The sequence below is a fragment of the Electrophorus electricus genome, chromosome 22, assembly GCF_013358815.1.
Source record: "Electrophorus electricus isolate fEleEle1 chromosome 22, fEleEle1.pri, whole genome shotgun sequence".
Classification (NCBI taxonomy): Eukaryota; Metazoa; Chordata; class Actinopteri; order Gymnotiformes; family Gymnotidae; genus Electrophorus; species Electrophorus electricus.
Genome location: NC_049556.1, coordinates 14,362,724 through 14,375,223, shown reverse-complemented (window position 1 = coordinate 14,375,223; position 12,500 = coordinate 14,362,724). Strand labels below are relative to the sequence as shown.

At 42.6% G+C, this 12,500-nt stretch overlaps 2 protein-coding genes across 2 annotated transcripts in view; both read right to left on the bottom strand.

Annotated features, from left to right (window-relative positions):
- Positions 1–2,896, bottom strand: part of atp1b2a (ATPase Na+/K+ transporting subunit beta 2a) — a 31,490-nt gene extending 28,594 nt beyond the window's left edge. The window contains exon 1 of the mRNA XM_035521524.1: positions 2,439–2,896. Coding sequence (XP_035377417.1) covers positions 2,439–2,538 — 100 coding nt within the window. The 5' untranslated portion in view covers positions 2,539–2,896. The remainder of the gene's footprint in view (positions 1–2,438) is intronic.
- Positions 2,897–8,014: 5,118 nt separating this feature from the next.
- On the bottom strand, positions 8,015–9,139 carry LOC113568065 (SPRY domain-containing SOCS box protein 2). The gene is made up of 2 exons (XM_026996237.2): positions 8,458–9,139; positions 8,015–8,181 (listed from the first exon to the last, which is right to left on the bottom strand). Exons 1-2 carry the CDS (start codon positions 9,137–9,139, stop codon positions 8,015–8,017), a joined length of 849 nt encoding a protein of 282 aa, XP_026852038.1.
- Between the last annotated feature and the right edge of the window lie 3,361 nt (positions 9,140–12,500).

The following is a 12,500-nucleotide window of genomic DNA, read 5'->3' as shown; positions in this document are numbered from 1 at the left end:
ATATATTGTATCTGTACATCTGTGGTTTCTGGGCTGAGAGTAACAGCAGTGTGCGTCAGTAATAGAGACACTCAGACATTTGACACATTTCCAGCAAAATGTAAGACATTAAATCCTTCACTGTGGCTGAAACTATAGGAGGTGTGGCCCTGCACTACCGGCATTGTCTGAGTGGGCCTTAAACAAGACAGACAATGACACCCAATCAGCTTTTCCCATTTCATGGCAGTCACAGTGAAAAGAAATCAAACTGATGTATAATTGCCCCCAAAGAATTTGTTAGCAGCCACTCTGACATAATCTTTGACACTGAAGGAGTATATGTAAGTGTATATGTAAATATACATGTAAATGTTTATTAAGTGTATATATAAATCCCTCTGTTATCTTGATGCCATCTTTGAGTCCTTTCATTTGAATGTTAAATCAGCTCACGTAACTCAGCTCATTAAAACTTCCACATTTCAGCAGAGCTAATGTGTTTATTGCAGTAATAATAGAAACACATACACTACTGCCCCATATAACCCCATCATCATCACTACTGCCCCATACTAGGTTAGGGTGTTAGGGTTGGGGTGTTAGGGTGATAAGGTTAGGTTGTTAGGGTGATAAGGTTGGGTTGTTAGGGTGATAAGGTTAGGGTGATAAGGTTAGGGTGTTAGGGTTGGGGTGTTAGGGTGATAAGGTTAGGGTGTTAGGGTTAGGGTGTTAGGGTGATACGGTTGGGGTGTTAGGGTGATAATGTTAGGGTGTTAGGGTTGGGGTGTTAGGTTTAGGGTGTTACGGTTCTTCTGTAGTCCACATCTATCTTTACACTCCACTCATTGCTTTCAGGATCTCTGCTGCACAACCTGCAGAATTAGTTCAGCTCCCAGTAGGAGCTCGTAATGTGCAGATCAAACAGAACCGCCTGCAAGTTTAACATTGTACAGCCCTAACCCCAACCTCGTGACCTCTGCAGCTAACGGGACCTGGAAATTATTTTAGTGACTGTTACCTGTCTTGATAATAAGTAAATGAGTAATGAAACACTGGCTTTGAGTGAGCAGTGCGTGCGCACGTGTGCGCGAGAGAGAGAGAGAGAGAGAGAGAGAGAGAGACCTAGTTGTGCTTTTCTGCTTCCTGTTTCTTCCACTCCATTCCATCCCTCTATCCCTCCACTGACCAAATGTCAGCCTGTTAGTAATCTTCTTTCTCTTTAAACCCTTACCATCGATATCCCTCCATCATCCCTACATCACTTACACACACGTGAGCATGGTCACTCACGCACACACGTGAGCAAGGTCACTCATGCACACACATGAGTAAGGTCACTCACACACGAGCATGGTCACTCAAACTCACACAGGTGAGCATGGTCACTCACTCACACACAAATGCGGTGTTATGATTGCCTAGCCCCTCCTCCACATAGTCATTCTTTGGGTGACATCATTATTGTGCTGCAGCTGGTGTCACATATTTGGCGCAGAGTTATGACACAAATGAAAAAGACGTTGTCCCTGGATGCCTGGACACAAACATACGCACACATTATTTTATTACACATCTTAGATGTGTTAATGTCTATGTATGGCACATGCACACACGAACACCCACACATACACATTTGCTGTACACTGCTGTCTCAAATACAGACCGTTCCGTGTGGGGCCGATGATAATATACTATTATATAATATACGGCTGCTCGGCAGATGCGGGAAATAACGTCATATCACGTGAGCATCACCACAATGGCGCACGAGCACAGGCCGTCTGCTGTCACCGGATAACCTTGCACGCGGCTTGTAGCCAATCTGCCTTGTCAGTTGTTGAGAACAAATGACCGTGCATGATGCGCGCGCGCGCGTGTTCTATTTATTATGGGCGTATGCAGAGCTGCGCAAGCACCGTCTGCAGCAGAGAGAAGACCTGCCGGGTGTTCTTCATATTACACATCACATACTGTACATCTTTACCACACTGCCATCTGTGTCAACCAGTTCATGCGCGCCCACGGAAGCAGAGACAGGTTTGCTGTAATCCGCAACACCATCCCAGGCCTTTGCGTGTTCCCTCTAACACACACACTCGCGCACACATAACCGCACGCACTGCGCAACTGCTTCTGGTGAGAATTAATTAAATAACATCGGATTATTCTCAGGTTAGTGTAGGCACCGGTGCCCAATTCCGCCCGGTGCAGCTTCCGTTAAGACTGAAATGAGTGGGGTGAGAGGTGCGGGTGCAGCCCTGGAACCCGAGCCGTTACATACGGGAACGCTGCGGCGCTCCGGGGGAATTACATAACCGGATGGATGTAGTGCCGCATCTCTTTATCTGACAGCAGCGCGCGCGGAGTCTCTAGCAGGGTGCAACATCGTCAATCCATGCTCGGACGGACCGGTGCCACGCACGTGCCTATCAGCACAAAAATGCTTTAGAACATACCCCAGCTGCTCGCGGTTCTGCCCAGCAACTCTCGTGTCCGCGGATTCCAGAAGAATTCCTTCCAGTCTCCCGATTCCGCTTTGTCCTCGTGCTTGGCCATGTCAGGGGGTTTCGCTCACGGCGGTAACGACGCGCACTTGACGGATAACGGGCAGACTGAGCGCTAGTGCAGCAGGAGTCGGTGTGCGGCCGGAGGGAGATCCCGCCGCTCGGTAGCAGTAAAAACGATGAGAGAACACTGGCGGCGCGTTTAGTGCTGCAGTTAAATGATAAATCAGGACCCGGCGGAGAGCGTCGCTTGGCCTCGCGGTTTATCGGTTTGTTTTCTCCCTCTTCCGATCCTGGTGAGTGCCGCAGCGCGCGCACTAATCCTGCGATACTGCGGTAAAACGCGCAGGGGCTGTGAGCAAGTGTGCGCGCGTGCGCTGCGGCCGTTACGCACCCATCCCCCACCTCTGCGCAACCGCTCCAAACGCCCCAGCACCGGCCGCGCTGCACGCGCTTTCTTCAGCAAATCGGCAGCGTGGCCGCTCGCACGTAGCCACGCCTCCTTAATCCAGCCACGCGCGCTTCTGAGCTGTGACTGACAGCGCACACTGTAAGGCGCGCGTTCTGTCAGGCACGAGAAACACTCGACGATTGCCACAAATACGTTCAAATGATAAATGACAAGTTAGATTAACCAATCATACTCGGATATATAACTTGTTAAAACATTACGTGCTTCCCATTTGCACCTTTTTTTTTAATGTATCTCATTATCTTCTCATTATTATTTTCTGTAAAGGACTTTGTAAACTGTTTTAAAATGTACTAAGCAATTGTTATTATTATTATTATTATTATACCCTAACATCTAATACACTAATCCCTAATCATAATAACAATTATTGTTGTTGTTAATTATTGTTATTACAAATAACTTTAGGAATGTGTGTGTGTGCTGGGGGGGTCCTGAGATGTGCACATCCTCCTGCATGTCTGTCTGTTATCCTGTGTTGTCCTGCCCTTCCTGTCTCACTGCACCCTAACCCCTAATGCCCTAACCCCTAATACCCTATCCCTAACCCTAACCCCTAATGCCCTAACCCCTAATACCCTATCCCTAACCCTAACCCCTAATACCCTATCCCTAACCCTAACCCCTAATGCCCTAACCCCTAATACCCTATCCCTAACCCTAACCCCTAATACCCTATCCCTAACCCTAACCCCTAATGCCCTAACCCCTAATACCCTATCCCTAACCCTAACCCCTAATGCCCTAACCCCTAATACCCTATCCCTAACCCTAACCCCTAATACCCTATCCCTAACCCTAACCCTTAATGCCCTAACCCCTAATACCCTAACCCTAACCCCTAATGCCCTAACCCCTAATACCCTATCCCTAACCCTAACCCCTAATGCCCTAACCCCTAATACCCTATCCCTAACCCTAACCCCTAATGCCCTAACCCCTAATACCCTATCCCTAACCCTAACCCCTAATACCCTATCCCTAACCCTAACCCTTAATGCCCTAACCCCAATATCCTAACCCTAACCCCTAATACCCTATCCCTAATACCCTAACCCCTAATACCCTATCCCTAACCCTTAATGCCCTAACCCCAATATCCTAACCCTAACCCCTAATACCCTAACCCCTTATGCCCTAACCCTTAATGCCCTAACCCCTAATACCCTAACCCCTAATACCCTATCCCTAACCCTAACCCCTAATACCCTAACCCCTAATGCCCTAACCCTAACCCCTAATGCCCTAACTCCTAATATCCTAACCCTAACCCCTAATACCCTAACCCCTAATACCCTATCCCTAATACCCTAACCCCTAATACCCTAACCCCTAATATCCTAACCCTAACCCCTAATATCCTAACCCTAATACCCTAACCCCTAATACCCTATCCCTAATACCCTAACCCCTAATGCCCTAACCCCTAATACCCTAACCCCTAATGCCCTAACCCCTAATATCCTAACCCTAACCCCTAATGCCCTAACCCCTAATACCCTAACCCCTAATGCCCTAACCCCTAATATCCTAACCCTAACCCCTAATACCCTAACTCCTAATACCCTATCCCTAACCCTTAATGCCGTAACAACTAATGTCCTAACCCCAACCCTAACCCCTAATGCCCTAACCCCTAATATCCTATCCCTATCCCTAACCCCTAATATCCTAACCCCTAATGCACTAACTCCTAATGTCTAACCTCTAATATCCTAACCATAACCTTTAATGCCCTAACCCCTAATGTGCTAATCCCTAATATCCTAACCCCTAATGCCCTAACATTAACCTTTGATCTAAAAAAATGTGTGTTTGGTGCTTATTTGTATTTTATTTTTCTCCGATAAGTGTTGTTTTAAGGGAAAATGGCATCCTTTCAAATCAGACAGTACAGTTCACTAATTCTTAATTTACAGACCTAGTTAATTACAAAATAAACAAACAAACAAGCAAACAAGAAAAATTGTGTTTTTTCAGTGACCTCTTGTGGCAAAAAATGGCAACATGCATTATGTGTCTAGACCAGAGATGGAAAGAGTCAGAATACACCTAGGAAGTCCTCCAGTAGGGGCTGCAAATCTCTATACTCATCATACGCAGCTAACACAGAGTTCTAAAATCAGATCAACTTCTAGTTTCTCTTCCTCTCTTTCTCCATCTCTCTTCCTGTCATTCTCTCCCCACACCTCAAAATAAATACAGTTCAAATAGAAAAATTAATAAAAGCATAATTTTATTTATTATGGCATTTTAATGCTTCATAATGTCTTGAGGTTCAGTGTCTGCTTTTTCTTAGATAGTCATCCTGTACCACATCACCATTTCAGGCCCCCAGTCTTCAGCTGTGTGTGTGTGTGTGTGTGTGTGTGTGTGTGTGTGTGTGTGTGTGTGTGTGTGTGTGTGTGTGTGTGAGTGAGTGTGTGTGAGTGAGTGTGTGTGTGTGAGTGTGTGTGTGTGTGTGTGTGTGTGAGTGTGTGTGTGTGTGTGTGTGTGTGTGAGTGTGTGTGTGTGTGTGTGTGTGTGAGTGTGTGTGTGTGTAAGGAGTATTGCTTTGATTGATGATTTGAATTTGTCTAGCTGTGGCAGTGCTCTGTCCTTGGAGGGTGTTAGGTGATAGAATATTCATAGATTAATAGATTATTGATAGATTATTACATTACAGAGCTAATACATGTACACATTCCTTTCTGCACCAAGATCTGCCCGTCTCCTTTCAGAACTCACTGAACTCACCGTCTGAAAATACAGCATTTCTGGTAATCCTGGACAACCTGCTGTCGTTTCTGCCCGTGGATGTGACGTGGACATGCAGGTTTCACACACGCACACACTCAGGATGTTTCTAACTTTTCAGTCCATTATTCCAGTATCTGGTCTGCTTTGCTCCAAGAAGTGGTCCTGCTCCCTCCAGTCTCCCCTGCATGGTATCTCCCTGCACAGTATCTCCCCTGCACAGTATCTCCCCTGCACGGTATCTCCCTGCACTGTATCTCACACTGCTTATGTCTCTAATTCAGCACGAACTGAACCAGCGAAGCAGGGTGTTTTGGACAGAGGTCCTTCATCAGCTGTACAAGCAAAGTGCTTCAAATATCTGGAGAAGATTGCAGTAACTGCAGAATCACGTTCCAAGGCCTGAAAAAACTCCATCCCTTACTCACAGATACTTAGACTTAAATGCATTTGCAGTGAGAATGAAGATGTATGGGTTTCCTGAGGAGGTCGTAGTTGTTGTGTTTGCATTATGTCAGACTACACAAATCCCCTTGGTGCTGATTTATAATCCTACAAATAAAAAAGTAGCTGATATTATACTGGAATACTTCAGGATCTTCCACTAATCTCCTACAGATGAGACAAAAACATCAGAGACGTGCTCGTCAAGAGTGAGATGAATGACCACTCAGATGATAACTGTGGTACTGTAGCCTGCAACCACTCTAGATGTGCTACATGTCAGTTTATTAACACAGACCCTAAAATAAAATAAAATGATCCTCCTCATCATCACTGTGGGAGTTTGTCTACAGTGTTACTCTAACAAATGTAATCAGCCTTACACTGGCGAAACCAAGAGAAGGCTCTCTGATCAGTGTGTTGAACAACGTCAGACCATCAGAATTAAGGATTTGTCTTTACCAGTGGCGAGCGTTTTAATGCTAAAGGACACTGCATTACTGACATATCTGTTTACATTAATAACACATGTTTACATTAATGACATCTGTTTACATTAATAACACATCTGTTTGTGTTAATGACACATCTGTTTACATTAATAACACATCTGTTTGCATTGACACATCTGTTTACATTAATAACACATCTGTTTGTGTTAATGACATCTGTTTACGTTAATGACATCCATTTACACTAATAACACATCTGTTTACATTAATAACACATCTGTTTGTGTTAATGACACATCTGTTTACATTAATGACATTCATTTACATTAATAACACATGTTTGCATTAATGACACATCTGTTTACATTAATAACACATCTGTTTGCATTAATGACACATCTGTTTGCGTTAATGACACATCTGTTTACATTAATGACACATCTGTTTGCGTTAATGACACATGTTTACATTAATAACATCTGTTTGCGTTGACACATCTGTTTACATTAATAACACATCTGTTTGTGTTAATGACATCTGTTTACATTAATAACACATCTGTTTGTGTTAATGACACATCTGTTTACATTAATGGCATTCATTTACATTAATAACACATATGTTTGCATTAATGACACATCTGTTTACATTAATAACACATCTGTTTGCATTAATGACACATCTGTTTACATTAATGACACATCTGTTTGCGTTAATGACATCTGTTTGCATTAATGACACATCTGTTTACATTAATGACACATCTGTTTGTGTTAATGACACATCTGTTTCCATTAATAACATCTGTTTGCATTAATGACACATCTGTTTCCATTAATAACACATCTGTTTGTGTTAGACACATCTGTTTACATTAATAACACATCTGTTTGCATTAATGACACATCTGTTTGCATTAATGACGCATCTGTTTACATTAATAACACATGTTTGCATTAATGACACATCTGTTTACATTAATGACACATCTGTTTGCATAATGACACATCTGTTTCCATTAATAACACATCTGTTTGTGTTAATGACACATCTGTTTACATTAATAACACATTTGTTTGTGTTAATGACACATCTGTTTACATTAATAACACAAACAGATGTGTTATTTCCTTGGCTACCATAGTCCCTGTCATTAGCTCCACCCCATGTGGTGTGATATTAACCTTTTGCCTTCTGATGTAAAACAGAAGCAGAAGCAGAGCCATTATACCTAAACATTGTTTATTGTTTGGAAATAAATGTTTGTAATATAAAATAAATAATAATACTAAGAATGTTTTAATAATATTAAATATATTACAAAATAAGACAGAACAAGTGTGTATCATAGCAAATGTGGCTTGAAAAATATAGACCTGCAGAAATAGTCTGGAAGTGGAACTATGCTAACAACCACAGTTTAGTCAGAGAAGGGTTTTACGCTCATTAATGCTGCAGGTTCTGTCACTGGCCAAAAGGAGGCGCTCTAGAGACAATGGAAGGGCTGGACATTGAGTCTGAGTACCTTTGTCCCACCCCAGGGACTGACGGACAGTCAGACGACTCAGTGAAAGTAGAGATGGAGCTTCACCTGAAACAGATTTGACACATTTTCATGTATACGCTTAAAAATAAAAAATATAGTTAATTGTGACTGTTGAACATTTAAATGAGACACTATATTTACATGCACCCAAAATACCAACAGTGTTTATTTTGTTTAACAGTTTATTTTGGTCTAGCCAGAATCACATTTTCTGACACAAATTAAATCTGTTAATATGAAAGCTGTGAAACTAAAACTGATATCCTTGCATCATTTATTACTGAATTTTGGCTTTTGACGATAGTATGATATCGTACTCACGCTTCAGGCCATTAAGATAGCGGAGGTGTATTGTAGCTCCACCCCAAACACAGCTAACAGCTGGGAAAAGCTCTGCCCCTGATGGAAGGTCCCTGAAAGCCTCTCCCAGGAAGCAGTCACCTATCACGTATCCCAGCATCCCAGCATCTGCATCTACAACCACCAGCACACGCTCTGGGACCTTCAGGCTCTGCCGGGCCCCGCCCGCAGGGTACATACCCACCTTCTCACCACCATGCCAGAGCTGACAGGTCGACAGTTCCCATCCCCAGGAACACGAGTCCCCGCCCACCAGGGCAGTGTAGCCTGACATCTGTAGCAAGCATTTCCCAGTGGAAACACCCACAAGGGCGTGGCTGCCTCTCTGTCCCTCCTCCCAGCAAATCTGCCAGACGTGCAGCCCTGTGCTCACCCCCACCGCACTCTGAGCCGCATCACTGCTCCGCTCCACTCGGGGCCGACAAACACTTGTCCCTGATGCACACACACACAAGTTAGGAGATCTATGTGTCGGGCTCCACTGTGACCTCAAATCTCCAGGGGCAACAGGAGGCATGTCCAGTAGAATAGCCAATCGGACTGGTGGCACCACAGACAGGGGAAGGAAAGGTGAGGATGATAATGGGATGTTCTGTGATTCATGTGGGTTATCACATAGCCAGCGACAGAGTGTAAGACCCATCCAATCAGAGTGAAGCAATCTTAACCAATCAGTAATGAGAGCAGGCTGAGGTTCTGCAGGAAACACACTGCTATGAAGTACACTGCCCTGGAGAAAACAATGACAATATTAGACAATATTAGAATTATTAGAAGTATTAGAAAATTAGGCACAGTAACAATGTAAACCAACAGAATGTATATGTCCAAAGAAGAGTCCAGGTGAGTAAGTGCAGTGTAAGAGATGTAGAGATATTCAAAGTACACAGAGTTTCTGAATAAACAGAATGTTTTGGACAGAAGTCCAGACATCAAAGAGAAGCACTTTGCTTACACAGCTGATGAAGGACCTCTGTCCGAAACATTCTGTTTCTCTGGAAACTCAGTATACTTTACTACAATGTTGAATCTCTCTCTCTCTCTCTCTCTCTCTCTCTCTCTCTCTCTCTCTCTCTCTCTCTATATATATATATATATATATATATATATATATATATATATGTGTGTGTGTGTGTATAGATAGATAAATTGGTCAAACATTTTTGAAAAATTGATCCAATACATTTGCAATACTTGTGATTCATATTTCAGTTTCAGTCTGTAAAACCTGTGAATGCCTTACTGCACTCCTGACCATCGACTGTCCAGCAGAGTTCAGCGCCATAACTAATGTCACCCCATCCAGTTAATCAGGGTGTCCTGAAATTAAACTCTACAGGGCAGTGGATCTCTGCCTCTGCTGGAGCTAAAAGAAGGCCACTAACCCTAATCCCTAACCCCTAACTCCTAATCTTAAATCTACTCCTAATCCTACCTCCAGCCTCTAACCCTAACCATACCCTCTAACCCCTAATGCTAACCCTATCCCCTAACCCCTAACCCTAGCTATAACCCCTAACCCCTAACCATAAACCTGGAGGATAATGAGATGGTAAAGAGGAATGGTCCATAAATCATAACAGATTTAATCTGAAATCACTGAAAGTCTTATTAGCAATATTACAACAAGATTCTAATTATTCTGCCATAATAACTGAGGATAGTGTTATTATAAAACGATGCAAATAATTCTAGAAGACGCTATACTGCACTTTCAGCAAAAAGGCGAATGTGATACAATGTGAAATATATCTGTAATTTTAGAATTTTAAAATTAAGTAGCCCTTTGGTAATCCATTACCTTACATTAGGAAAATAAAAATAATTTTAAAAACAGTATGCAATTTTTTATTTATTTATTCTTTTAATCTGGCTCCCTGTCAGATGAAACATAGCAACAACATCTCAGAAGCAGAGCACAAAGCAGCGCTGAATCAGACTGGTGACTACCCTGACAGAACTCTTAGTAATGAAATGACTCACCTGACTGAAGTGACTCACCTGACTGAACTTTTAGTAATGAAGTGACTCACCTGACTGAACTCTCAGTAATGAAGTGACTCACCTGACTGAACTTTTAGTAATGAAGTGACTCACCTGACTGAACTCTCAGTAATGGTGACTCACCTGACTGAACTTTCAGTAATGAAGTGACTCGCCTGACTGAACTTTCAGTAATGAAGTGACTCGCCTGACTGAACTCTCAGTAATGGTGACTCACCTGACTGAACTCTCAGTAATGAAGTGACTCACCTGACTGAACTCTCAGTAATGAAGTGACTCACCTGACTGACCTTTCATTAATAAAGTGACTCACCTGACTGACCTTTCATTAATAAAGTGACTCACCTGACTGAACTCTCAGTAATGAAGTGACTCACCTGACTGAACTTTTAGTAATGAAGTGACTCACCTGACTGCACTTTCAGTAATGAAATGATTCACCTGACTGAAGTGACTCTCAGTAATGAAGTGACTCACCTGACTGAACTCTCAGTAATGAAGTGACTCGCCTGACTGAAGTTTCAGTAATGAAGTGACTCGCCTGACTGAACTCTCAGTAATGAAGTGACTCGCCTGACTGAACTCTCCGTAATGAAGTGACTCGCCTGACTGAACCCCTAACCCCTAACCATAAACCTGGAGGATAATGAGATGGTAAAGAGGAATGGTCCATAAATCATAACAGATTTAATCTGAAATCACTGAAAGTCTTATTAGCAATATTACAACAAGATTCTAATTATTCTGCCATAATAACTGAGGATAGTGTTATTATAAAACGATGCAAATAATTCTAGAAGACGCTATACTGCACTTTCAGCAAAAAGGCGAATGTGATACAATGTGAAATATATCTGTAATTTTAGAATTTTAAAATTAAGTAGCCCTTTGGTAATCCATTACCTTACATTAGGAAAATAAAAATAATTTTAAAAACAGTATGCAATTTTTTATTTATTTATTCTTTTAATCTGGCTCCCTGTCAGATGAAACATAGCAACAACATCTCAGAAGCAGAGCACAAAGCAGCGCTGAATCAGACTGGTGACTACCCTGACAGAACTCTTAGTAATGAAATGACTCACCTGACTGAAGTGACTCACCTGACTGAACTTTTAGTAATGAAGTGACTCACCTGACTGAACTCTCAGTAATGAAGTGACTCACCTGACTGAACTTTTAGTAATGAAGTGACTCACCTGACTGAACTCTCAGTAATGGTGACTCACCTGACTGAACTTTCAGTAATGAAGTGACTCGCCTGACTGAACTTTCAGTAATGAAGTGACTCGCCTGACTGAACTCTCAGTAATGGTGACTCACCTGACTGAACTCTCAGTAATGAAGTGACTCACCTGACTGAACTCTCAGTAATGAAGTGACTCACCTGACTGACCTTTCATTAATAAAGTGACTCACCTGACTGACCTTTCATTAATAAAGTGACTCACCTGACTGAACTCTCAGTAATGAAGTGACTCACCTGACTGAACTTTTAGTAATGAAGTGACTCACCTGACTGCACTTTCAGTAATGAAATGATTCACCTGACTGAAGTGACTCTCAGTAATGAAGTGACTCACCTGACTGAACTCTCAGTAATGAAGTGACTCGCCTGACTGAAGTTTCAGTAATGAAGTGACTCGCCTGACTGAACTCTCAGTAATGAAGTGACTCGCCTGACTGAACTCTCCGTAATGAAGTGACTCGCCTGACTGAACTCTCCATAATGAAGTGACTCACCTGACTGAACTCTCCGTAATGAAGTGACTCACCTGTTGAGGTTAATCAAATATGCTAGAGGAGAAAAAAAATCATGGAGCAGTTGGGTTTGAATAAACTTAATCCAGTTTACGTCATACTTGTTAACATTCTTTAACAAAAATAACAATTCAGACCAGTCGACTGCCCCGTAGTCCTGCATGTCGGTGTGCTGGGCTCTCGTGGCCTATTTTAAACCTGCGCCTTATCTCGCGCTGCGTGCGTCGTCTATGTTATCA

Bases quoted from the DNA above. Each gene is read 5' to 3' on its own strand.
- LOC113568065 (XM_026996237.2), bottom strand. From the start codon at position 9,139: ATGGGTCTTACACTCTGTCGCTGGCTATGTGATAACCCACATGAATCA. The intron at 8,182-8,457 runs GTGAGTACGATA...AATCTGTTTCAG, and splicing joins CTATCTTAATGGCCTGAAGC to GTGAAGCTCCATCTCTACTT.